Source organism: Piliocolobus tephrosceles, chromosome 7 (genome assembly GCF_002776525.5).
Source record: "Piliocolobus tephrosceles isolate RC106 chromosome 7, ASM277652v3, whole genome shotgun sequence".
In the NCBI taxonomy this organism is placed as follows: domain Eukaryota; kingdom Metazoa; phylum Chordata; class Mammalia; order Primates; family Cercopithecidae; genus Piliocolobus; species Piliocolobus tephrosceles.
In genome coordinates, this window is record NC_045440.1 from 66684770 (window position 1) to 66712669 (window position 27900).

The 27900-nt window shown below is 40.0% G+C and overlaps 2 protein-coding genes across 6 annotated transcripts in view; one reads left to right on the plus strand and one right to left on the minus strand.

Annotated features, from left to right (window-relative positions):
• Positions 1–27900, plus strand: part of MTFR1 (mitochondrial fission regulator 1) — a 90398-nt gene that overhangs the window by 56095 nt on the left and 6403 nt on the right. The window contains exons 5-8 of one of the 3 annotated variants that reach the window (XM_023222336.1): positions 12672–12907; positions 14991–15237; positions 16140–16308; positions 17287–18884. In XM_023222336.1, coding sequence (XP_023078104.1) covers positions 12672–12907; positions 14991–15237; positions 16140–16308; positions 17287–17355 — 721 coding nt within the window. In that variant the 3' untranslated portion in view covers positions 17356–18884. Of the gene's footprint in view, positions 1–12671; positions 12908–14990; positions 15238–16139; positions 17183–17286; positions 18885–27900 lie in introns of those variants that run through there. The other 2 variants (XM_023222334.2, XM_023222335.3) reach the window with 2 other exon arrangements.
• Positions 24171–27900, minus strand: part of PDE7A (phosphodiesterase 7A) — a 127172-nt gene continuing 123442 nt past the window's right edge. For 2 of the 3 annotated variants that reach the window (XM_023222332.2, XM_023222333.1), the window contains one exon: positions 25630–27442. In XM_023222332.2, the coding sequence (XP_023078100.1) occupies positions 27237–27442 (206 nt within the window). In that variant the 3' untranslated portion in view covers positions 25630–27236. Of the gene's footprint in view, positions 24587–25629; positions 27443–27900 lie in introns of those variants that run through there. The other variant, XR_002733644.1, reaches the window with a different exon arrangement.

Genomic DNA, 27900 nt, shown 5'->3' on the forward strand with positions numbered 1-27900 from the left:
CCACATGCTTTTCACTCAGTCTTCTTCAGTGGTAACATCCTGCAAAACTATAGTACAGTATCACAGCAGGGTATTGATGTTGATAAGGCAAGATGCAGGACATTTCCATACTACAGAGATCCTCCAGTTGCCCTATTATGGCCACACATACTTCTCTTCCATCCCCAAACTCAACTCCTTCTTAATGACTAGCACCTACTAATCTGTTCATTTTAACTTTTATCGTTTAAAGAATGTTATATACATTTAATCATGTAATATGTAACTTTTTTTTTTTTTTTTTTTGAGACAGAGTCTTGCTCTGTCACCCAGGCTGGAGTGCAGTGATGCAATCTTGGATTACTGCAACCTCTGCCTCCTGAGTTTAAGCAATTCTCCTGCCTCAGCCTCCCAAGTAGCTGGGGTTACAGGTATGTGCCACCATACCTGGCTAATTTTTGTATTTTTAGTGGATACGGGATTTCACCATGTTGGCCAGGCTGGTCTTGAACTCCTTGCCTCAAGTGATTCATCTGCCTTGGCTTCCCAAAGTGCTGGAATTACAGGCATGAGCCACTGTGCCTGGCCAATGTGTAACCTTTTGGGACTGGCTTTTTTTTTTTTTTTTTTGGAGGCAGAGACTCAGTCTGTCACCCAGGCTGGAGTGCAGTAGTGCCATCTCGGCTCACTGCAACCTCCGCTGCCTCCCAGGTTCAAGCGATTCTCCTGCCTCAGCCTCCCAAGTAGCTGGAATTACAGGCGCTTGCCTCCACACCTGGCTAATTTTTGTATTTTTAGTAGAGACGGGATTTCACCATGTTGGCCAGGCTGGTCTTGAACTCCTGACCTCAGGTTATCTGCCTGCCTCAACCTCCCTAAGTGCTGGGATTACAGGCGTGAGCCACCACGCCTGGCCAAACAAAGGCATCTCTCCGAGCCGTAATCGAACCAGCACCTAAGGATGGCCACAGGCGTGCACCTACAGTCCTCTGCTCTACCAGCTGAGCTATTGAAGGGGGCGGGACTGGCTTTTTAAACTCAGCATTGTTCTCTGGCTGTTCACCTAAATTGTTGTGTTCATCAAGAACTTGATCCTTTTTAATTGCTCAGTAGTAGTCATTGGTATGGATGTATTACAGTTTGTTTAATCATACAGTAATTGATGGACATCTAGTTTGATTCCAGTTTTTGGCTGTTGAAGTTAGTATATAAACATTTGTGTATAGGTTTTTGAGTGACTGACTATAAGTTTTCGTTTTTCTGGGATAAATGTCTTTGAGTACAGTTGCTGGGTCAAATACTAGTTACTTAGTTTTTCAAGAAACTGACAAACTGTTTTCTAGAGCCTATTTTACATCCCTTTGGCAGTATATGGCTAATTCAGTTTCTCTGCATTATTTCCTTAATAGCTAATGATGATAAACATCTTTTTATGCCATCTGTATATTCTTTCAGGTAAAACGTATCATGCCTTTTGCTCATTTTCCAACTGGATATTTTTGAGATTTCTTTATATATTCTAGATATGAATCCTTGTCACATACATGGTTTATAAATATTTTCTCCTACTCTGTGGCTTGTCTTTTCATACATTTAATGGGGTCTTTCATGGAGCAAAAATTTTTCATTTTGATGAAGTCTAATTCATTTTTTTTTTTTATTGATCATGCTTTTGGTGTCAAATTTAAGAGCTCTTTGTCTAGCCCTAGATCCTGAGACTTCTTTTTCCCTAAGTGGCTTATAGTTTTATATTTTACATTTGAGTCCATGATTTTTTTTTTTTTTTTTCTTTTCAGAAGGATCTGGCTCTGTCACCCAGGCTGGAGTGCAGTGGCATGATCAGCTCACTGTAACCTCTGCCTCCTGGGCTCAAGCGATCCTCTCACCTTAACCCCCTAAGTAGCTGGGGTTATAGGTATATGCCACCATGCCTGGCTGTTTTTTGTAAAGATAGGTTTTTGCCATGTTGCCCAGGCTGGTCTCAAACTCCTGAGCTCAAGCAATCCGCCCACCTTAGCCTCCTGAAGTGCTGAATTACAGGTGTGAGCCACTGTGCCCAGCCTTAAATTTGTGATTCTTTTCAAGTTAATTTTTTCATACAGGTTGAGCAGCCCTAATTTGAAAATCCAAAATCAGAAGTGTTCCAAACTCCAACTTTTTAAAAAATAGAATTAAAAAAAAAAAAACTTTTAGGTTCAGGGGTACATGTGCTGGTTAGTTACATGGGTAAATTGAATGTTATGGGTGTTTGGTGTACAGATTATTTCATCACCCAGGTAATAAGCATAGGACTCAATAGGTAGTTTTTTGATCCTCACCCTCCACTCTCAAGTAGGTCCTGGTGTGTGTTGTTGCCTTCTTTGTTTTTTGATACAGAGTTTCACTCTTGTTGCCCAGGCTGGAGTGCAGTGGCACGATCTCGGCTCACTGCAACCTCCACCTCCCGGGTTCAAGTGATTTTCATGCCTAAGCCTCCCAAGTAGCTGGGATTACAGATGTGCGCTACCACGCCCACCTAATTTTTGAATTTTTAGTAGAGACAGGGTTTCACCATCTTGGTCAGGCTGATCTTAAACTCCTGACATCAGGTGGTCACCCGCCTCAGCCTCCCAAAGTGCTGGGATTATAGGTGTGAGCCACTGTTCCCAGCTGTTCCCTTCTTTTTGTCCATGTGCACTCAGTGTTTAACTCTCATTTATAAGTGAGAACATGTGGTATTTGGTTTTCTGTTCCTGTATAAGTTTGCTTAAGATAATGGCTTCCAGTTCCATCCATGTTGCTGCAAAGGAATGATCTCCTTGTTTTTTTGTGACTGTGTAGTATTCCATGGTGTCTATCTACCACATTTTTTTTATGCAGTCTACCATTGATGGACATTTAGGTTGATTCCGTGTCTCTGCTGTTGTGAATAGTGCTGTGATGAACACGTGCACTTGTGTCCTTTTGGTAGAATGGTTTATTTTCCTTTGGGTTATATACCCAATAGAGGGATTGCTGGGTCAAATAATAGTTGTCTTTTAAGTTCTTTGAGAAATCTTCACATTCCTTTCCACAGTGACTGAACTAATTTACATTCCCACCAGCAGTGTATAAGTATTCCCCTTCTCTGCAACCGCACCAGCATCTCAGGCAGTGAGCAGGGCCATAAAGCTCCCAAGCAATTATGTCCTTTGTCTTTGGAGTTCCTCGGCTTTCCCATGGAGCGTGTAGCTGCAATCCACCTCCTTCAAAGTGTCTGTGGATTCTCTGGCTTTCCTAGTATGTTCCTGCAGTAGTTCTTGGAGCAAAAGTTCACCATGTGGGTCTGTGCACGCTGCTCTGTTTGTCCAAGTGGGAGCCGCAAGTTAGTCCTGCCTGCTCTGTGCCATTTTCCCTGAATGGGACCTACCCTTCTGTGTTTATAACTTACAGTTTAAGTTCCTATAGAAACAAATTCTATTTAAGACTGTTCATATGTTGCAGTTTGTCTGCCTCTCATATTTATATTTGTATGAAAGCTGAAGCTCTTCAGTATATTTCTTATTTCTTCCTTGAAATTTATGTTGATAACATTTCTATAACAATTATTTATAATGTCATACTATTATGTCTCTGGGAAAACAGGATACATATGAGTCTTTCATAATTGGTTATTATAGAAATGATTTTTTTCAAATGCACTGAACTTCAGATTTTTATTTATAAACTAGAAGTACAGGCCGAGCACAGTGGCTTATGCTTATCATCTCAGCACTTTGGGAGGTCAAGGTGGGTGGGTTGCTTGACCCCAGGAGTTCAAGATGAGCCTGGGCAACATGGCAAAACCCCATCTCTACAAAAAATACCAAATGCCAAAATTAGTTGGGTGTGGTGGTGCACACCTGTTGTCCCAGCTACCTGAGAGGCTGAGGTGAGAGGATTGCTTGAGCCTGGGAGGTCAAGGCTGCAATGAACCATGAATGCACCATTGCACTCCAGCCTCAGTGATGGATCGAGACCTGTCTTAAAAAAAAAAAAAAAAAAAAAAAAAAAAAGAAGAAAAAAGGGCAGCATATTTCTATAAAATAGAAGTATTCTACTTTGAGAAGAGTATTTTTAATAACATGAGAAAACTATTAGTACAGTGGCATGCACAAAGTAAGTCCTCATTGTTTTTTCTCTTTTCTGTACACATTTTTTAATTAACAGAAGCATTGACATCCTGATTACTGATGATCAGTAAAGTGTTCTCTTTCATAGTAGTATTCTAAGGAGAATGTATAGTCTGTGAAAGGAAAATAAACCTTGGGACACCCAAATCACTAAGCCAAAGGGAAAAGTCAAGCTAGGAACTGCATCAGGCAAACCTGCCTCCCAAAGCTTTGCATCAGAGCAAAGCTGCCTCTGTAGCTATGTAAGATAGCTACATTGTAAAAAAGCTACATACCTCTCTTACAATTTGCCTACTAGGAAATTCCTTGTGGACCCCAAGATCTTTACCCTAAAACAGTTCTGCTAAATTTGACTCTGACAATGTGAATTGATAGTTTTCTTCACAGGTGTCAGAAAAGGACAGAACTCAAAAATTACCCCGCTGCTCATCTGAGACAAATGCGTATCTGATTGCTTCCTCTGCCCTATGTTTATTTTATGTAAAAATGCAGATTCACTGAGCTAGAGGAATGCGTAAGTGACTAGTCCTCTGCTGCCCCTCACATGTGAACAGCTAATCAGAGACTTAAAAGAATGTAAACTTTTGTCTCTTATCTACTCCCACCTTTTAAAAATTTCTTCCTTTCTCTAATATCTGCCCATTCCCCTTTAAATACTGAAGCCCTCAAAATCATCTTTGGAGAAAGGCACTGAGCTGTCTCCTAGGTGCACATCTTTAACCTTGGTAAAATAAACTTCTAAATTGTTTGAGACCTGTCTCAGATACTTTTTGGTTTGTTAGTCTTTGGATAAATATACAGTATAACATTTGTCCTGTATGATGAAATTAAAGACTGTAATCTCTGAGACCTTTAGTTGACATCATAGACATTGTCATCAAGCATTTGATTGCTTCCAAAGTAGAAGAGCAGCTAAGGAGCTTTGAAATATTTAAAGTTTAATCTGTTCATTCTATATTAATATATTAATTTCTAATTGTATCCAGTTCTTCTGTAGAATGTCACATACAATATCAAACTCATTTACTAAATACAAATGTATGGGTTCATAATGTTTCAGATAGCAGTTTTCCTTATCCTAGGATGTTTGTAATCTAATGAGGAAGATGAACATATTTATAGAAGTCTGTAATACAAGGATAGTGAATAAAGTGAGACTGAGGTGATGATATCCAGCTTGCTTCTTCAAGTTTCAGCATTAAGTATAAGATGGAATGTGCTGTTTTTTAAGGAGTGTCAGGGAAGATCCCCAACCTCATAGAGGATGACAGAGTAGCAAGAGTCCATAGGAAATACTTAACAAGCAAGCAGGCCAGCTCCACAGCTCCAGAGGTGCAAGAGTAGGCCAGGAGACTCGGTGGATCAGAGCAATCAGAGCAAGGTTTCCTACTCACAGCACATCAAACTGCAGATGTTACTGGTTTCTATTTTATTCTTCATTACTTGACAGTAGACATGAGCATACATTATTAAAATAGTATATTCAAGGAAGAAGGATTATTTTTGTTAAATATCACTTTTAGGAAGATCTAACTTCTGAAATATAAAACAACAGAAGGGTTGTGTTGAACAGAGCCTAGAACAGCTAATGAGGGAATCCCACTAGTTTTCTAGGTCTGTAGCCTACAGCACTCCTGCCTCTTCCCACTGTAGATCCTCTCATGGATTGCTTCCACTGTCAAAGTGATTTCCCATTCTAGTTGTCTTTATCCAGCCACTTGCCCACTTTGAAAAGATTGTTAGTTTTCTTTTCTTTTCTTTTTTCTTTTTTTTTTTTTTTTTGAGACGGAGTCTCGCTGTGTTGCCCAGGCTGGAATGCAGTGGCATGATCTTGGCTCATTGCAACCTCCACTTCCCGGGTTCAAGTGATTCTCTTGCCTCAGCCTCCCAAGTAGCTGGTATTACAGGTGACCGCCAACACACTCAGCTGATTTTTGTACTTTTAATAGAGACGGAGTTTCACCATGTTGGCCAGGCTGGTCTTGAACTCCTGACCTCAAGTGATCTGCCTGCCTCAGATTAATAGTTTTCTACCCGACTTTGTATTTCAGGAAACTAAATTGCCAGTTTTTTTTTTTTTCTCCCTGGATTCTAAGACAATAGAGTATTTTTTTTTTTTTTTTAAACCTTCCTAGGTTGTTCTATAAACTAAAAAGATGAAGGAGGGTCAGTAGAAATCATTTTGGGAACAGGGCACATCTAATTTAAAACTGTGTCAGATTTTGAGTTTCCCTTAACTGTGAGATGAGGGAAAGGACCCCAGAGGTGTATTATATTTAATTTAGGGTTCTTCAATATGGATGATGGAGCTAAAAAGGCCTTTGCATTTATGTAAATTGTGCTACAAAAGTGGCTTCCCTTGACAGTAACATGGAAAAAAGAGAGCTAGATAATTCAGTGTAGTGTTACTCTAAGTAAGAACCTGTGTGCCTTAGGGAATTTTGGACCCAATATAAACAAAATATGACCAAAACGAACAAACAAAACCAGGAGAAATCTCCCTAGCAGAAATTGGTATCCAGAAAATGGTTTTAAGAAACATCAGTTAACTGTTAAAGGTTTAAGGTAATGGAAAAAAAAAGGAAAGGGAAGGAAGAAATATCAGGCCTGCACAATATATAATCCCAATACTTTGGGAGACTTGAGGCCAGGAGTTCATGACCAGCCTGGGCAACATTGTGAGACCCTGTCTCTTAAAAAAAAAAGAAAGAAAAGAAAAAATTAGCCAGGCATGGGTGGCGCGCACTTATAGTCCTAGCTACTCAGGAAGCTGAGGCAGGAGGATCACTTGAGCCTAGGAGTTGGCAGTGTGGGTAACAGAGTGAGATCCTGTCTCAAAAAAAGAGAAACATCACCCTTTGGCTGTTTATCTTCTGCTTTTGGTACATCTATGCTTGATGTCTCTGTTATTTTATTTTTTTTTTGAGATGGAGTCTTGCATTGTCATCCAAGCTGGAGTATAGTGGCGTGATCTCGGCTCACTGCAACTGCCACTTCCCAGGTTCAAGTGATTCTTGTGCCTCAGCCTCCCTAGTAGCTGGGATTATAGGCGCCTGCCACCATACTCAGCTAATTTTTGTATTTTTAATAGAGACATGGTTGCACCCTGTTGGCCCAGGCTGGTCTTTAACTCCGGACCTCAGGTGATCCACCCTCCTTGGGCTCCCAAAGTGCTGGTATTACAGGCGTGAGCCACCCCGCCTGGCCTCTTTGTTGTTTTTGTTTTTGTATTTGTTTTTATTTCTTAAAATTTATCTGAATTACAGAAATTCTTGAAAGTCTATCTGTTATTTTGGATTTATTCTGTCTTTGTATTCTAGTTCTTAATAGCCCTCTGTTCTTAAGGACGGCAAAACAGATTGGTTTTAAGAATGAATGGTTTGTTGACTGTCTTAAAAGAAAAACACAGGACTCTGTGGCTCATGCTTATAATTCAAGTACTTTGGGAGGCCAAAGCTAAAGGATCCTTTGAACCCCAGAGTTATACCAGCCTGGGCAACATAGGGAAACCCTATCTGGGTTCTTAAACCTTCACAGGTCCTATAATTACTTTGTTTGAGCCCATAAATATTAAAGTATTTCACATAAGGAAATGCTGAATTATATAATTAAAGATAGAAAAGTAGTATAAAGTACAATTCTTCACTGTTAATTAAATTGTCTTGCCAAAGGTCCTAAACTTTTTTGTTCTTACCCTGGCACAATAGTGTTCAAGATTAAAGAGTAATTTTTCCTTTATTTTCAGTAAAAAAAAAAGCAAAAAGATAAAAATTCATCATGGAAGCTATGGGGAGATATAGAAAGTTAATCCTTTTTTTTTTTTTAAACACTGTAGTTTCCGCTCAGTATTTATTAATTTTCTCTTACAGTTTATTTTGCCTTGAAGATGTTTTAAAGAAAGTAAGCTGTTCAAATATGCCTTGCAATTGCTCTTAATCTAGTGTGTCTCATTATCTTGTTCCAATTCTGGAACAAGATTATTGAAGGGTCAGTGTTCATAGAATTTGAAGACTGGCTTACCTGAATGATAACATTTTAAAACAAACTTGTAAGAATTTAATACTTTGGATCCTTTAATGTCTAGGAGAATTTTAGGGGAGGGAGGATATAATCTTTACTGATGTGGCCACTAGTTTTTAAATAAATAGTACTGTAACATCATTTTTCATTTATCAGTAACAAAGGTTCTGGTATCCAACATATATTTCCTGTATATAGGCTGCATGAATCCTCTGTACATAATATGAAAGCAATCATCCTCATTTCTATTCACAGATATGAATATATTCATTCTTTCAGGTAGGTTTGGTAAACAAAGCAAAATTTTGCTTTGCGGAAATGCGAAGACGGTAGGGGTCTAGAGATACATATTTCTCCACAGGTTCTGTTATTCTCTCTTCTCAGTTCCACTTCCATTTGTTGTCACTTCCAGATACCCCTCATCCGTGATACCCGTTGGCCATGGTGCCAGGCCTCTGTCCTGAGAACACTGCATCTGATTGCTTTCTTCTTCTAAACTCACATGGTTACTACTCCTGTTCCTTCTTTCTCCACTACAGTTTTGAATAAGTGTACTACTTGATTTCGTCATTTATTTGAGAATGCTACATTTTGCATAGATCTGGTTTTAAAACTAGAATTTTATCACTCCTACTATCCTACCTACCTGCATTTCCTTTAGTTCTTTCAAGAAATAGTTAAAAAGTCACTATCGTTCAGTTTTATTAAACCCAAAACATTACCAAGAATATATATGAAGAAGCATATTAAGAATATATTATGATGTTAAATGTAATTTAATGTAAATATAAATGCTCCCTACCCCCTCAATGGTTCATTCAGTAAATTGACTAATTTTTATTTACTCGTAACTTAATGTATTTGTTGTATAGAACTATTTAGCAAAATTATTTGCACTACTCTGTGAAGGAGAGGGTAGAGATCAGAATTTAGCCAGGTGTATCAACAAAGAGTCAAAGTTTTAACGACTTATTAAAAGTATTTTCCTTATTGTAGGTTGGTTAGAGCACATACATCTAATCTACAACTTCTATTACATATCTTTCAGTGTATTGATTGATATATTTTATCAGAGTATTGGTACTGTTCTTCATGGGAGTTTTTTCCTTTGCTTAATCTTCCCGTACCGCTTCCCCCCACCCCCGATATGAGGTCTCACCCTGTCGCCCAGGCTGGAGTGCAGTAGCATAAATACAGCTCACTGCAGCCTCAACCTCCTGGGCTCAATCAGTTCTCTTGCCTCAGCTTCTGAGTAGCTGGGACCCCAGGTACATGCCACCACACCTGGCTAGTTTTAAAATTTTTTGCAGAGATAGGGTCTTGCCTTGTTACCCAGGCTGATCTTGAACTCCTGAGCTCAAGCAGTCTTTCTACCTCGGCCTCCCAAAGTGCTGGAATTACAGATGTAAGCCTCTGTGCCTAGCCTAATCTTCTGTACTTAAAAAAACAAAAAACAACAACAAAAAAAAACCTGTTTTTTCTCATTGTTGGGGCTACGAAAGCAAACAGTAATTGAAGCCTGTGAGCCAAACATGTCCCTATCCCACAAATATTCCAAATTTTAAAAGTTGATATTATAGTTGCTAGGTAAGAGCGAGGACATTTTGTATTGTATTGTTCTGAGGCAGGGTCTTGCTGTCTTGCCCAAGCTGGAGTGCAGTGATGCAATCACGGTTCATTGCAGCCTTAACCTCCCGGGCTCAATCAATCCTCCCATCTCAGTCTCCCTAGTAGCTGGGACTACATGCTCGAGCCAGCATGCCCAGCTAATTTTTGTGTTTCTTTGTAGAGAAGGGGTTTCGCCATGTCGCCCAGGCTGGTCTCAAACTCCTGGGCTCAAGTGATGCTCCTGCCTTAGCCTCCCAAAATGGTAGGATTACAGGCGTGAGCCACTGCGCCAAGCCTAGAGCAAGGATATTTATACTCCAGATCTTTTTGTTTAATAAAAATGTGTCAGGCAAAAAGCAGTTTGCAAGCTTCCTTTATGTATGGTAAATTCATTAATATGGCATAAAAAATTAATTATGAAGAAAAATACCCGAATTCAGTGCAAAATACCAAAACCTAAGCATCCCAGGATTCCCCTTTCAATACACAAGGTAGAATGAAGAAGAATTTTCACAACTGTCAAGCAAAAATAAAACACCAATATCCATTTAAAGGAAAACTAAAGTAGAATTTAATGTTGAAATATCCTAACAGTTACGATTATGTTTGAAGCTGAAAGAGAAGCCCAAAAGAATGGTGCCTTATACAATGGGAGTTTATATGTTTCTCTCAAGATAGTTTATTTCTCTCAAATCAGCAACATCCAAGGTTAGGTGGGCTAGAGCTGATAGAGGCCCTACAGCATCATCAGGGACCCAGCCAGGCTCTGCCATCTGTCGCACTGATTTCCATATCCTGATTAGCTTATGGCCCTGTGTGACTCTAAAACAACACCTTGCACTCAAGACTCTCAGCATGAGGAAAGGGAACTGGGGCTAAAATGGAAAGGACTTTTCCATTGAGTCACCTCCTTTCAAGTGGCCTCCTAGATGCCTCATCACCATTCTGCCTACAATCTTGTTAGCCACATGAAGTCCCATGGCCACACAAAACTGCAAGGGAAACTGGGAAATATCATCCTTTAGCTGGGCACATTGCTGCCCTGAAATAAGGATTTCTTTCTACTCCTTTTTTTGGTGGTAATTTTTATAAAAGAGAAAGGAAGCGTGCTTGTTGGAGTAAGCAGCTGGCAATCTCTGTCCCTAATGCATGCTGTGCACTGGAGCAAGCCTTAATTAGCACCTGGTCCATGGCCTGGGTGAGGGTTACTTAGATTTTGGCTTTAGCTTGCCTTTTAGTGTAGGCTTGTAGCAGAGCCAGTCAGAGATTCTTCACCTTAGGGCCATGACTTCTCAAACTATATGAGCCGAATTTTATGAGAAGTGTGTCTGATCAATTACCTGGGAAAATCAGATTTTCAAAGGAATCTGTGACTGTGAAACCATATGAGCACGATGTATTAATGTTGATTGAGAGTGATGAGAAGGAAGTCAGTTGTGGCCTCTTTTCTCATCTTTGAAACCCCAAAGTCAAGGCATTCCTTCATTCTTTTCCCATGCATTCTTGAGTATGCTGAAGAGGGCAATCCTGGTGAAATCATTCAACCATTCCCAGTGTTGTAAAGTAGTGATAAACTAATGTGGTTAAAGTCTGACTGGAAATGGGCAGATTTCTTCCTTATAGTGTATCCCTATCCAGGTTATGGATATTTCAAAAAATATTAAGTTTTTGAATTAATGTTAAGTCACACTAATACATTTTTCATAGAAAAATTGTAACATTAATAGCATGAAAAAACTTTGTAAATCTCAGTTTCAGTGTTGAGTCTTCCACACACTAACTACATGATATTGAGCCGGTATCCTCAGTAATAAAATAATAGTGCCTGCCCCACGGTGTTTAAATTAAACATGGTGACAGAGAGGAAAGCCCCAGCCTTATGTCTGACAGCGAGGTTACATTTAATGGCAGTTCTGCGTCTCTTTCAGCAACTTTCAAACAAAAGAGCCTTTTCCTAAATGATACAGCACTAGGGCCTTACTGCTCCCAAGATAGTTTCGTCTAGATTTGGGAACTATAAATGTATTTACTTCCTGTCCTTGTGTAGAGAGCTCTTTTGGTATTATAGGGTTCTAAATGACTATAATGTCGAGACAGTATGCAGGAGTTTTTTGAGGACACAGATTTTTGAAGGGTGCAGGTATAAGGGAAAAGTAAGACTACGATTGTTTTCTGGAGGGAACGAATTTAAGATAGAAAAGGGCTTAAAGGGGGATGCAGGCTGGGAAAACTTCATTGTAGAAAATAAGAGGAAATGGATAAGTATATAAACTGGCAATTGAAAAGAAATACAAACTTTTTTCTCAACCCTCAACTTCATTTGGAGCTACCTCAGGTGCTACACATAAATTTTTTTTTTTTACCCAAATAATGAAACCATCTAATATAGCTGCTACATAGGTTCAGTGATAATGATTCCTTTTTCTCCTTTTAGCTTTTGATGCTGTATTTTGTCTACATTGTTATCATGTGTCTTGCAATTTGATGTATTCTGTCATACATGGAAAGCACTGACATTGATGTGTAGACGCCAGGACCCTGGGGAAAGGCTGATGGATCACTGATTTGATTTTGTTGTCAGATATAGCTACCACTTTGAAGAGCATAAAAAGTTTCTTCTTAGTTCAAATCAAAAGAAAACATGAATTAGCAAAAACTTTGCTAAAATCTGTGATGCCTCTTGACGGAGTTGGTCTATGCATATTATGTAGAGATTGACTAAGAAAAATGATGACAGCAAGAACTGCAGCTGTGGTATGTAGCTACATAAGGTTGACAAATGCTTTGCTCTTTTTGTCCTTACATGAAGGGACTTATATAAGATCAGCCTGAAAAGAGGTTCTTGGATGTTAATGCAGATACACTGTCAGGTGAGGATGGTGTTTCACATTCTCTTACAAAGCCTGTGACAACACACCTATGTCTTCCTTGCAGGACAGAGGTCAGATCAAGGCCCCCCCTTCAGGATGACCTTCTTTTCTTTGAGAAGGCCCCAAGCAGACAGATGTCCTTACCAGACTTGTCTCAAGAAGAGCCTCAGCTGAAGACCCCAGCACTGGCAAATGAGGAAGCACTGCAGAAGATTTGCGCTCTCGAAAATGAACTTGCTGCTCTCAGAGCTCAGATTGCCAAAATTGTGACCCAGCAGGAGCAGCAAAATCTCATTGCAGGTCTGTAAGTCCTACATTTGTTAGTTTAACTTGCAAACTAGAAGTTAGGAGAATGCCACTTAACTTCTAAATTAATTAGTAAGTAACAACTATTGGGGTACTTAGAAAACCAGGTATGGGCCGGGTGCAGTGGCTCATGCCTGTAATCCCAGCACTTTGGGAGGCTGAGGCAGGCGGATTATGAGGTCAGGAGATCGAGACCATCCTGGCCAACATGGTGAAACCCCGTCTCTACTAAAAATACAAAAGTTAGCTGGGCGTGGTGGTGTGTGCCTATAGTCCCAGCTACTTGGGAGCCTGAGGAACGAGAATCTCTTGAACCCAGGAGGTGGAGGTTGCAGTGAGCCAAGATCATGCCACTGCACTCTAGCCTGGCGACAGAGCAAGACTTCATCTTAAAAAACAAAACAAAACAAAACAAGCCCAGGTGTCAGTCCTTCTTGCATAGTCCAAAACAACCAGGTCAGGTTTAGATGGTGTTCATTTTGAACAATCTAGGTGCTGTCAGAGAAGATGACTAGGAAGTATCTTTTGGAAAACACTGAAATTCATACAGTTGAATTGCTATATAGTGGATGCTTTCCTTTCTAATGGGAAACTTAGTTGTCTAGGATAATGGCACCAACCATATCAGACATAAGGTAATGCCATGGGTTGCCGTCTATTAGTGAAAGGAGCCTGGGTTTTGTGTGGTACGTGTTATACTGAGTGGTGTTTACTACCTGCATGTCTTGAGGCAAGCACTTGACATCTCACCTCCCTTTACTGCTCTAAAATGGGGTAATAGTACCTATGTTACTGAGTTATTGTGAGAATAAATGTGGAAAGTATATAAAATGCCTTTAACACACAGCAGCATTTAATAGTTATTCTTCTTCCTTTTGCACAGAGTAGAACCTGAATTCAAGTCTTCTGGTCTAACACCGTTGGGTTTATTAGTGTGACATTCTCACATTGGGGAGGAAACTGTAGCCTTGAAATCCTAGCCCACTAATCTATTGGCAAGTAGAGGTTATTTTCCTATTGTTGTTTCCAAGGCCTGGCAAGACTCAGTATTAACCAGCTCTGTTGGATAAGGACAGTTAATTACCCTGCCTCTGAGCCACTTGGCTTATACTTCTGGAGTTTAACGTAATCCAGCATGGAAACCTCATTTGACCTGGGCATGGCAGAGGTGGGTGGGGATGAAGGCACTCCGGGCGCTGATGCTGGACTGTGCTTATCCGTGTAACTTGCTAAAATCCTGCAGTCCTACCTTTTTCTTGTCTTAAATTGATTTTTCCTTTTTCTTTACCTCCCTCTTCTGGCCAACTGGGAAAGTGCTACCATAAAATTTTGAAGTTCTATTTATGAGCTGAAACTTTTGAGTAAAAATCTTTTACATCAACACCTTCCCAATCAAACTAGTTCACCCAATAAATAACTTTCTAACCTCCAGTTATGCAGAAAGAGGATTTTTAGGTCCTTACTTCATTTCCATAACTCTTAGTTACTTCTTGTTTTAGAGACAGGGTTTCACTGTGTTGCTCAGGCTGGTGGTCTTGAACTCCTGAGCTCAAGCGACCTGCCTGCCTTGGCCTCCTAAAGTGCTGGAATTACAGGTGTGAGCCACTGAGTCCAGCCCAGTACAGGCTTTTAATGCTTAAAAAGTCTTATATGAAAATATACTTAGGTCACAAATTTGTCAGAGTTTCCCCAAATCATTGAAATAGTACTAAATTGTCAAACTGTATGTATTGAAGATAGAGTTGTTTTTACAGTACTTTGTTTTATATTTCTGTTAAAAGTGATTACAAACCATGCTACACTCAAACTTGAACATTTGATATCACAAAAAACACCTCTGTTAAGTTAAATAGAAATTTTCCATCTGGATCGTTTTGAACTGAATGATACAGTGGATGAGACTCAGGCATTTCTCATGAAGTAACTGAAACTGTCCTTCTTCTTACATAACAGACTTTGTTTTAAGGATATTGTTTTTAGGGGTACAAAAATCTTTAATATCATTTTGCTTTTAAAAACTGATATTTTCTTTGCTTAATACCAGCAAGATTAAGTTTGTTTTCCTTTGTTTCTGTAGGTGACTTAGATTCTACCACATCTGGTACCACACTACCACCCCCTCCGCCTCCTCCACCACCCCCGCCTCCCCCTCCACTGGGGCTCCACCAAAGTGTATCTGCCATTGATCTGATTAAAGAGCGAAGAGAGAAAAGAGCCAATGCTGGAAAGACTTTGGTTAAGAACAATCCAAAGAAACCTGAAATGCCAAATATGCTAGAGATCCTTAAAGATATGAATAATGTAAAACTTCGGTCAGTGAAGAGGTGAGGATACATTTACCTTCTTTCTTCCCCATTTGTTTGTCTTATAAAATCAAAGTACCAGCCTTCTTGAGAAATTTTGATTATAACGTGACTGCCATGAATAGTTTTTTTTTTTTTTTTTTTTTTTGAGACGGAGTCTCGCTCTGTCGCCCAGGCTGGAGTGCAGTGGCTGGATCTCAGCTCGCTGTAAGCTCCGCCTCCCGGGTTCACACCATTCTCCTGCCTCAGCCTCCTGAGTAGCTGGGACTACAGGCCCCAGCCACCGTGCCCAGCTAATTTTCTTTTGTATTTTTAGTAGAGACGGGGTTTCACCGTGTTAGCCGGGATGGTCTCCATCTCCTGACCTTGTGATCCACCCGTCTTGGCCTCCCAAAGTGCTGGGATTACAGGCGTAAGCCACCACGCCCGGCCCCATGAATAGTTTTTAGTTTAAAAAAAAAATGAGCCCCAGTGGCTTCTACACATAGTAGCTAAGAGATTAGCAAAGTAAACTAACAGTTCCCAGGTGATGTTTTTAGTTTTCCCATTTTATTTAAATATCAACCTTTTCATGTAAAGTCTTCACTGCGGTTACTCAGTGAGCATTTACTAATTCAATAAAGGCATACTGTGTACCACTAGCATAGTCACTAGACATGCATGGAAGAGGGAACTCTATTTGCACTGAATGAGAGTAGAGTCCGTATTCTGCAGATACATTACGTGGCCCTTTATTGGACTCCTGTGTGCTTTTGTTGAGCATTAGCTCTAGGCTTCCATCTCACTGCTAGTAGTATTTATCAGGTCTCTATGGAGTAGCTGTGATGCTGAAGAGGTGCTGTCAGGCAAAAGGTTGACAGAGTACTTCCTGAGGGTGGCCAGTGTATTGACCTGTCCCCTTGGTTTGTGTTCACTTCTCTAAGGTCAGAGCAAGACGTGAAGCCCAAGCCAGTGGATACTACTGACCCTGCTGCCCTCATAGCAGAGGCTCTGAAAAAGAAATTTGCTTATCGGTATCGAAGTGATAGCCAAGATGAAGCTGAAAAAGGAGTTCCAAAGTCTGAATCAGAGGCCACCTCGGAGAGAGTGTTGGTGAGTTACTTGCCCAGATTTCTTTCCTGTTACGTAGAAATCCATCTCCTTGCCAAGCACTTGTATTTTGCAAGTGATTCACCTGTGTCATCTGTAAGTTCCAAAGGGAGGTGATGCAGGATTTGGTCCCTGCCTTACAAGTACATCACGGCTGGTTGGGAAAAGGATGACATCTTTGCTTAGCATTTGCACTTTGACTTTTCTAACTATGAAAATAATAGTTGTTCATTTGGAAATTTGAAACCTGTAGAAGAGCAGAAAGAAGAAAGCAAAAGTTAACCCCTGAGCTCACTACTAAGTAATCTCCAATGTTACATTTTCTATGCAGGGTTGTATTTTTAAGCATAGTGAATTGAAATTCAGTATAGTAACAATGTGTATTTTGTGATATAGAAATTCAAAGTAAAGTGAGATCATTTTCTCTCAGGGCACCCTGTGAAAGTCTTCTGAAGAGGGTGAGATTTGATGTGGGCCTTGGAGGATGTGTACCATGTCAGAGGTGGAGACTGAGTACATTTCATGGAAGCTCTCACATAATAATGGCTACATTCCCTTTATTAACATTACTGTCATGGGGTGTGTGTGTGCTTACCTATTCCAGAGAGGCAGGCATCTCAGAAATTCTAGCACCTTTGAAACTTCTCAAGACATTGGAAAGGAAACTTTGTACTTTCTCTCTTTACTCAGAAAAGTAAAATTTAACCAAAGCAGGGTATTGCCAAGATGATTGTAGTTTTCATTTATAGGAAGCAGTTTGACTACTTCTTTACCTTTCATTCTGTTGATATCTTCAGTGTTCATAACAACCTGTCAATTTGTAAAGGTTTTAATATTCCCAGTAGTTGCTTAGTTTTTCATGCAGAACATACCCAGCCCTCTAATCCATGATTGGGCCAGGGGTGGGGGTTGGGGTGGGGGAGCATATTGTTACTGTTACCTGAACCAATATCTTTATTTATACTTTTTGTTTGTTTCTAGTTTGGGCCACACATGTTGAAGCCAACAGGAAAAATGAAGGCTTTAATTGAAAATGTATCAGACTCCTAATAGACAATGAGCTGCGAAAGACTCCTGGTTCCCCTGTTGATTTGTGAGGGCTAAGTTTGCTAGTAGAAATCGACACTATTTAGTAAATACCTGACTTTAGTATTCAGTGGTCTCCTTTTCAGGCTAATTGAGGATTAAGCAATAATGAAAGCACTAAGTTTGGTTTTCATTTTGTGAGATGGTAAGCGTTGGTGCTCTCCACAACTTACGTGTGTTCTGACATGTTTCTAATATGTGGCCAGGGCGTTCAGATTTCCAGTTTTGAAAACAATTGTATAGATTTCACAACACAAAAAGGACATTTGTGGATGTTACTGCACATTTTAAATTCTTAACACTAATTTATCTGTGTAAATGTTACATACGCATATTTTTGGACATAAACAGTTTATATAAAATTAGTAATGAATGATGGCAACGAGGGCACTGTTATCTTCGTTTGTTTTCAATGATCATTTAGCATTCAATGATGGAACAGCTGGTATAACATAAGTTGTTGGCATGAAATATTTGAGATTGGAAACTTCTTGCCTTGAACAGAACTTATATCTTAGATTCTCTCTCACATTTTCTTGGAGCTGGGGTTTGAATAGGAACCAGATGATGTTCACTGCTGAAATTCTATAATGCTTCCCACTGAAGGGACGTTGAGAACCAGGAAAGCTGCTTTCACGTCATTGCCATCCAGTACTGACAGGGAAGAAAGATGTCGTTTTCCAGTAGTGATGAATCAAATTATTGAATTGAATTAAATTTCTTCTTAAGTAGAAACCCAGAATGTACCATCTTGTTTCCTTTCAGTTGATTAAATGGCATCATAAAGATGACTTTGCTAAGTTAATACTTCTGGAAATGTCAGAGTTAAAAAAAATTTTAATATAAGCCAAAATATTAACTTTAATGAAACATAGACTTGGCAAATGAATTTCCTATAAATTGTTATTGGTCAGAACACTGTTTTGTTTAATTATATTACACAATATAAACCATAGATGTTATTAGAAGTGAAGAACTGCCTTTTTCATCGGGGGCTTTTAAGGACTTGCTGTAAATGATTATTTTAAAAATGCTTTATAAATCTTCATGATTTTTCTATTTCTGATACACTCAGCTATAGTTAATGCCAGAGTATCCTACCCGGAGTAAATATTTGGAATATTTACATCTAGTAAAAGTAGAAAGTTATACTTCCTGGGATTATTAGGAGATGGGAGTAGAGATTCACTTTTAACTTCTCGAAAATATATGCATTCTCCTAAATATTAAAAATGACTTGGGGTAATGACGTGGCTTAGTTATTCTGTTTAAATTTGTACTATGACTTATGTTATACATGTTCGTGTTCACCTCTCATCCATCCGTTTTATGGAGTTTAAAATTCTCTTTAACAAAATTCAGAAAATTCACCTGAAACGTATTTTGACCTGCTAAGAAACATATTTTTTGTGTAAGTATTGAATTTTGGACAGTGCCCCCATATAAGGAAGTTACTGTTTTAAAATAAAGCAAACTGTTTTATTTTCCTTGGACCATAGTGCCTCCATTTTTGTTTTCTTTTTTCACAGTAGGTAAGATTCTTTTGCACAAGGAGCTTCTTTAGAATAATTTTCTTTCTGCATTTTTCAAGTGGAATTATATTCCTTAAATTAAGCTCTTAAAATCACCTTTCACTTTTTCTCATATAAAGGGATCACAGCATTAAAACAGGACAGTCATGAAGTATCTGAGTTGTCTCAGGGTTCTCAAACCCATAATCTACTTCTGAGATTGGTGAAATTTGTTTTTCCAGCTTCTACCACACCCACCTCATTCAGTTTCTGGTTCTTTCACCCAACACAACACCTGAAGTAAAAGACCTTAAGAATAGTTATATCTCAGCTAGGTATGAGAAAGAAAGGTAACTAACTTTCCTGTGTTTTGTCTGAGTTCTGATTGAGGGACTTTCCATATATATATATATGAGAGAGAGAGAGAGAAAGAGAAGAGAGAGAGAATATATGAGACAGAATGAGAAGATCTGAGTCAGAGAACACTGGATTTGGAGCTTTACATGATCCCCTGTTAAGTAAGTAATCTTTACTTTTGCATTATTTTACACAGGGTCTCTGTAGTTTCCAGTAGAATGATTTCTTTGGTAGTCCCTGGCACCTGTAAAAGGCATCATCCTATGCACTTGCTTGTGCAGGCTTGGTGTAGGAGGGGTAGGACTTGCAGTCTCTAGTTCTGGTTGTTTCCCCAGTCCCAGGCCCTTCGCATAAAACGTGTTTCTTCTTTCTCTATCAGGAATGCCTATGTGTCTGTGTCTCTGGTGAAGAGGAATACACGTAGTAATAATAACTAGCAGAAACAAATACTTAGGAAAAACCATAGTTCCGATAACTTCTCCAGAAATAGAAGTTCTCTCCGTGGGATAGAATCTTTCAGCCCAACAAAGTCAGCGCTGGGATTGTCAGACAGAACAGGACACTTGGTTTCAATTGTAGTAGGGTCCTGTTTCTGTGTCCTCTTTCCCTTTCTCATCCTAGAGATTTAGCATTCTTCTCTGCTACCCTATTGATCCTATTTGTTGGGATTCTTCTTAGACTTGCCCTATAAACCTTATAAACAATCTAGCTCTTCCTTGGTCTTGATCCTTAAAGCGATCCTTTAAGGATGGGATAATAAAAGTAGCATAACCAAGTAAGGATCTAGAACTTTTGCACACTTCCCCCCAGGACTGTTATCCTTAGTCCAGTTCATGTGGTCTAGAAACCTTAATGTTCCTAAAGCTGGAACTTCTCTGATACATCCTCCAGCCCCTTGTTAAGGTCACAGAGGGCTCGGCTCCTTTGTTAAGGGCAGAGTAGAACACAAGTATCTTTTAGACATTTTCAGGAGGGTAAACGTTAAGGCAGCTCAAACAGTGCCTCCTGTTCATACCAAATGGTTATCTCAGGGCAGTCCTTCATAACCCAACTGGATAAGCCTTAATTTGGGGAGAAAGGCCAGACTTTTCATAACAAGATTTTAACCAAAGGTATAAAAACATCGTTAATGTTGCCTAATGACCACCCCCTTCGTTAGCCAGATACGCTTTTTACCGAAAGGTGAAAGAAGGTGTATTCCCCAGGTACTGTGTTGTGGAAACTAGGTATTTTAAGGGTGAAAAAGGATACAAACTAGAGCATGGTTGGAAATCATTCTGAAATACTAGCGTGAGTACCAGGGGAGAGAAGTGCGTAAGGTACTTATCGTGGGGGCTGGGCTGTCCAGATCCCCCCAACCCCTGCCTTCCCTTCTGCAAGGGGCACGCCTGGTAATGCAGAGACTGCTCTGTAACCCAGGACACAGCCTTGATGAGCTGTTCCAATCAGGTTCTCCCTCATGAATTTGAGTAGGAAGCCTCTACAGTGAATCAGTGCCAGGAGCTCAAATAAAGATATCATGAGGTACAATTGTATCCATGTATTTATACAAGTAGAAATTATCAAGAAATGAACTAAGAATAGCCATAGTGACCTTGATTTAGCACTTACCATATGTCAATAGTTAATTTTACTTTAAGGAACAATTTATAGGTTAGGGAGCCACTCAGAAGATTAGGTAACCTGCCTAAGGACCGAAACCTAGGTCTGACAAGCTGTAAAGACAGTGCTTACCAGAACTGACCATTCCAGCACCTGGATCTCAGATTTCCAGCCTCAAGAACTGTGAGAAATAACTGGTTTATAAGTCACCCAGTTTCTGGTTCTTTGTTCTAACAGCCTGAGTGGACCAAGGCAAGCACTATCCTTTCTAATATTTCCTTCAAAAGGTTCATCTTTAGATCTGTAACTTCTACTAATTTCAACTAAGTTAAGGGAACTTGGGAAATCATTACAATCTCCTGTTTCTTTACAGGACATGGCTCAACGATAAAGAAATACTTCAAATCTGTGTTCAGAAATGTCATGTAAATAAATGTACAGCTTAAAGATAGGTGTTGTAATACAAGATGGAATGTCTTGGCAAAGACTTATTGATGGGACCAGTGGAAAGCTTCAGTAAACCAATTACATCACTGTGCTTCAATTTTAAATTATAGCCAACAAGAAATCTGATATTAAGAGGAGTGGCCGGGTGCGGTGGCTCACGCCTGTAATCCCAGCACTTTGGGAGGATGAGGCAGGTGGATCACCTGAGGTCAGGAGTTCAAGACCAGCCTGGTCAACATGGTGAAACCCCGTCTCTACTAAAAATACAAAAATTAGCCGGGCGTGGTGGGGCACACCTGTAATCCCAGCTACTCGGGAGGCTGAGACAGGAGAATTGCTTGAACCCGGAAGGTGGAGGTTGCAGTGAGCTAAGATCACGCCACTCCACTCTAGCCTGGGCAACAGAGTAAGACTCCATCACACACACACACACACACACACACACACACACACACAAAACAAAAACAAACAAAAAAAAACGTGTTTCTCTCTTCCCCACCATTCTGTTAGACTTTAAGCTGGGTTTCAGGACAACTTAGAATGTGTAGGTATAAGACTAAAATATGTAATTGATGAAAGTATTTTACCTAAAGTAGCATATTGAACATTTAAAACTATTTTAGAATCAAATTTGAAGGCTAAGTAACTTTATCGGTCATAGATGTTAACTATTTTTGAAATGGAGTCTTATTCTGTTGCCCAGGCTGGAGTGCAGTGGTACAATCTCAGCTCATTGTAACCTCTGCCTCTTGGGTTCAAGAGATTCTCCTGCTTCTGCCTCTCCAGTAGCTGGGATTACAGGCACACACCACCATGCCCGGCTAATTTTTGTACTTTTTTTTAGTAGAGATGGGGTTTCACCATGTTGGCCAGATTGGCCTCGAACTCCTAATGTCGGATTTGTCTGCTTCGGACTCCCAAAGAGCTGGGATTATGGACGTGAGCCACCACACCCAGCCAACAATTTTATAAATACAAGAATTACTAGATATGGTGTCAATTTTATCATTACCTGAACAAAACCCTACATTCTCCCAAACAACCCAACACTACTTATATTGCACCATACAGAAACCCGCCATATCATGTAACATGTTGCACATATTATTCTGTCACCCAGACATGTTGAGAACAGAAAACAAGGTTTGTAGTTTTTAATACCCCCTTTATTACATCTAGTGCTATCTTCTGCACACAACAGAAACTTGGATAGTGCTTACCGCATGACTCCAGTATAGACAGAAGGGTTTCAATATAATCTCCTAGTAATAAATTGATAGCTAAAAAGGGACCACATTAATTCCAAATTAATTTGTTCAACAAACGTTTATTAATGGCCCAATGTACACCAGCCCATGCTGAGCACAGGAGCCAGGAAGATGGAGGAGACCTGCTGGGTGCTCTCCATCAGCTCACTCCCAACTGGTAGTCATTCCACCTGTAGACCATGGGCTCTTGGGGGCCTTCCAGATGACACAAGTCATTAGCAAGGAACAGCTGCTAAGTCTTGCACAGATCTATATTACTCCGTGTTTCAACTGTATGCCAATGCTACAGTGATTAATATGCACATTCCTTTGAAAGCAATACTGAATTCCTATTAGCTATTGGTCACTGTGTATTTTCTCAGGAGATACTGACTGAGGGGATTTTAAACAACATTTATACAGTAAAATATTTATACATGCTTGAAAACATTGGAAATACCTGATGTGAAAGTTTTAAGAAAATAGAAAGTTTAATAAAAACCAAAATACCATTTTGGAAAAAGAGATCATTTTCAGAGTCTTCAAGGAATTACTAGCACCTCTAATCTGTACCTCAGGTACAAATATATTTGTTTGCAAGGGACATAAAATATGATTTTTACTTTTATACAGAGTATCATTACAGACTATCACATTTACATTGAGTACAAATATTGACCAGGAACCAATTTGTTTTTCTTTTTTGAAGTTAGGACTTGTCAAAATTTTCTCTCCAAGGACCTTTTACTCCTAGAGCAGAGACTCTCTCAGTCCCTGAAATGTTGAGCCAGGAGGCCCAAAGGGTGGCCATGTGTGTGAAAATTTTTAGTCTCCCATGTAAAATAAATTTTGCATTCTGTTCTGTAATATTTGCTTGCTTTTTAAAAAAGTAATCTTTTAAATATTTAACTGTTTCCTAAAATTTTTCTAGAAAAAAAATCAATATTCCAGTAATATAGGTCCTATTTAAGCAGCAGAGCTATAGGCCTGATGCAGTCTGTCACACCTGTAACCCCAGCACTTTGGGAGGCCATGGTGGCAGGACTGCTTGAGCCGAAGAGTTCAAGACCAGCCAAGCCAACAAAGTGAGACCTTGTCTCTGCAAGTTTTTTTTTTTTTTTTTTCTAGACAGAGTCTTGCTCTACTGCCCAGGCTGGAGTACAGTAGCACAATCTCTGCTCCCTGCAACCCCCGCCACCTGGGTTCAAGCGATTCTCCTGCCCCAGCCTCCCGAGTTGCTGGGATTACAGGCATGCACCACCACGCTCAGCTAATTTTTGTATTTTTAGTAGAGACGGGGTTTCACCATGTTGGCCAGGCTGGTCTCGAACTCCTGGCCTCAGGTGAACCACCTGCCTCAGCCTCCCAAAGTGCTGGGATTACAGGTGTGAGCTACCATGCCTGGCCACAAAAATGTTTTTAAAAAATTAGCTGGGAGGTGTGGTGGCACTCAGGAGGCTGAGTGGGAGGATCACTTAAGCCCAGGAGGTGGAGGCTGCAGTGCAGTGATCATGCCACTGCACTCCAGTCTAGTTAACAATGAGACCCTGTCTCAAAAAAAAAAAAAAAAGTAGGGCTATAGAAGGTGATCCCCACATATACATAACAAAACAACTTTTCAATGGGTTTATTATATGCATAGGCAGGAAATGGGAGCCACACCCGCAGTTCCCCTGAGAATGTGGAAATAGGATGATCTTTTGAGTTTCAAACTATTAAGACAAACAATGGATCAGAGCAGAAGCAATGATGTATACAGGCAGAATGGAGCCCAGGTGAGCTCAACTGAAACAAGGCTTGAGGTAATGACGTTATCTAATGGACGTGCCAATCAGAAGCTGATGTGGAGAAGCAACTACTGGCAGAGAATCTCTAGCACCTTCCAGGGGAAGCTGGTACCCTGGTCCACAAACATGAATATCACAGAAGATACATCCCCAAAGGGACATGGGTGCACGAGACAACTTGCTTCCCTTGCTCAGAATCCATGCTCACCAGCTGATCATAATTTGGCTTCCCAGGAAGATTTGCCTAAAGGGAGAGAATAATTGATAGTTACATTTCTCATTGTAAATTAAAATACTGATAGTGTTTTAAAAAAATAGTTACTGTGAGCTTGGTTAATGTGGGTTTGCCATGATAGTTCCACTCTCTATGTACTGAAACACTGCGCCTGAGTTTTTAAGGATCTATGAGTTTATCAGACTTTCTGTACACATTAAATATTGGCCAAGGTATGGCCATCTCGCGAGAGTGACCAGCTGACCACATTCCTCTACTACCCTCAGGCCTCTATACCCACACTGTCCAATATGGTAGCCACTAGCCACATGTGGATATTGGGTACCTGAGATATGACTAGTCCAAATTGAGATGTGCTGTTAAGTACACAATATACACTGGATTTCAAAGACTTAGTACCCCCCAAAAGAATGTAAAACATCTCATTGTTTTTATATTGACATTTTAAAATGATACAATATTTTGGATATATTGGAATAGATATTACTAAAATTCCATGTTTTCTAAATGTGGCTACTAGAAAACTGAAAATTATGTGGCTTGCATTCTGTTTCTATTGGACATCAACACTCTTCTGTACAAATAATATGTTAATGTGTTTGACTTAGAAGTTTGCACCATATCCCTTCTAATGAATTGGACCTGGGAAGATACAGGAATGGCACAGGGGTACCTTTTTTACATTGGTATCAATCAAGTAGAATGGAGTGGCCTTTTCTTGTCACTTTAAAAAGGCCAATGATTGATAGAAATAAATACAACTAGTATTTTAGTACTTGCAAGAGTTGCTGATGTCTCAGGCAGTTCACCACTGTGGGAACAAAAGGCCTGGCTCAAAGCTGACCTCTCCCCTGTGTTAGTCAGGACGCCGAACAGCCCTAACTGGGCTTCGGCTTACTCACTTGCAAGGTGAGACATTAGTAGATAAGCTCGGACTGAGTAAACATCTGAGGGATGAATGCAAGAGCCAAGAAGCTACCTTTGATTTCCTTGTAATTTAGCATTGTGTTTTCCAAAGGATTGAGTTAAAAGGTAAATGTCAAAGATAAAAATAGGAAAAGATAGGTTTTTATTCATCAAAAGTTAACAGCAACAGGCACATATTAAAATGAGTATGGCAAAGCCTTTTACAAATGGCTTTACACTCAAGCTTTCTCCCAAGAAAATGGCTGTTGCAACAAACTGTAAACAATGAATAAACAGTCTTTTACAGTAACAAGGGAAATACAAATGAACTAAAAGAAAGCACCGGTTTCTCTTAAAACTAGATTACAGTTGTGCTTACTATACATAAAACAATTTAAAACAAATTACAAAAGTGGAATGTTTGAAGTTTAAAATTAGTCCTTATAGTTTGTCCTAGAAAACATCTGTTCACATCAAAAGGCCCGTCAAAGGGTAACGTTTCATCAAAGGGAGGGACAAGAAAACAATGCACTTTTTTCAAATCAAAACAAGAAGTTTGGTCACTTAGCTATGTGCATAGTTTAAGGCAACTGGAGCAATCTGTTACAGCTTACCTACCAACCTTCCCCTCCCCCGAGTGTGGCTGCTCATTATGTCACATTCTAAAATAATAAATAAAAGCTTACATTTCAAATCTCTTCCCACATGGAGAAACATAACATGCACAGTCACACATGCACAAACATGCACACAAACACACATCCATACATTCACACACAACATACCTCTCACTCACTGCAGCGAAAGGGACTTTAGTACCCTTGATCTGAAGGACACACTTCCCCATCCCACTTTTATTTCAGATTGGCAAATACCCTGAGCTGATTATGGTGTTTTAAACATTCCACCTTTTTCTCGCATGTGCAGGTCAAGTGTACAGTAGTGAAAACAACATGCAATGTCTTCACTGCAGAATCATAATACAGCTAGGACATTGGTGTTCTTCCCCTCCCGCCCCAAATTAAAAACTAATTGTTAAAAAAAAATCGCATTGCCAAACAGCACTGGAGTGAAAGCTTGGCGGTACTGTATGATAAATCTCAGTTTCCAGTGCACGAAATAAAACTATAGCAAATGGGAGGCTTTGGTGGCATCCAAAGAAGAAAAAAGGCAACCCAGGGGGAAAGAGCTGCAGTCTAAAGTTTGATCTTTAAATTTGTTTGAGTGGTTCCTTCACAATCATGCTCCAAGGCAATTTAGAACCAATATTTTCAGAGTTGATTTGTAAACATTGTCTTGCCAGAGGCAGCAGAGGCTGGGCACTTCACATTTCCATTTTCTCAGAGAGAACTTAGTGGAAGGTACAAGATACACATTGTTGCATCAGACTGGTTAAATTCCAAGAGATTGTTGCTGAACAATTCAACTTTCACGTTTTGAAGATTAGACGCTTTGAAAAAGTCGTGGCACATATCAAAACTTCCTTTGTTACTCCTTTCGGATTCTCTCCTGCTGGGCTTTGCATATTCAAGGTTCCACATGAAAGCCAAATTCATATTGCTGTATGTTCAGGTCTTACAATTAACAAGTGGGTTCAAATGATCCAACAGAGGAAATCTTGGAAATAAATAATGCTGGCTGGCATCACTCACTTGGAAACCTTGGCAGTCAAGAGTAAGTTCTCTCACCTCAAGACCCCATTTCACATTTCTAAAAACCTCCAGGAGGCAGTTTGTCCCACTGGTTCTGGGGGTTATGATAACCGATTTTCCTGAGGTAATAACTGTGAGTTCAACTCAAATGCAGCATCAGTGTCCTCACTGCTGGACTGTTCTCTCTGCAGTCCCTTCCAGCTGGCTTTATTCAGCCCCACATGTCCAAGCATTGTCTGGGATAGCCTTGTATTGGAAAACCTGGCCCATTCTGTAAATAAAGGCTCCACTAGGTAAGTCATAAAACCTTGAGAAAATAAATAGAAGAAAAAGTTATTAACATCTATGCTGAAACTGTCTTTAAAACATCATCTATACAGTGTTAACCTTCCTACGTCCTACTCCAGTATTACCTAGATCTTTTTCAAAAGATTCCTGTGTGTGTGTGTAGGTGACAGAGTCTATATAAATGTACATATCTGCTTTGAAGAACTGATTTCGTGGCTGGGTGCGGTGGCTCACGCCTGTAATCCCAGCACTTCGGGAGGCTGAGACGGGCAAATCACGAGGTCAGGAGATCGAGACCATACTGGCTAACACGGTGAAACCCCGTCTCTACTAAAAATACAAAAATTAGTCGGGCGCAGTGGCGGGCGCCTATAGTCCCAGCTACATGGGAGGCTGAGGCAGGAGAATGGCGTGAATCTGGGAGGTGGAGCTTGCAGTGAGTGGAGATCGCGCCACTGCGCTCCAGCCTGGGCAACA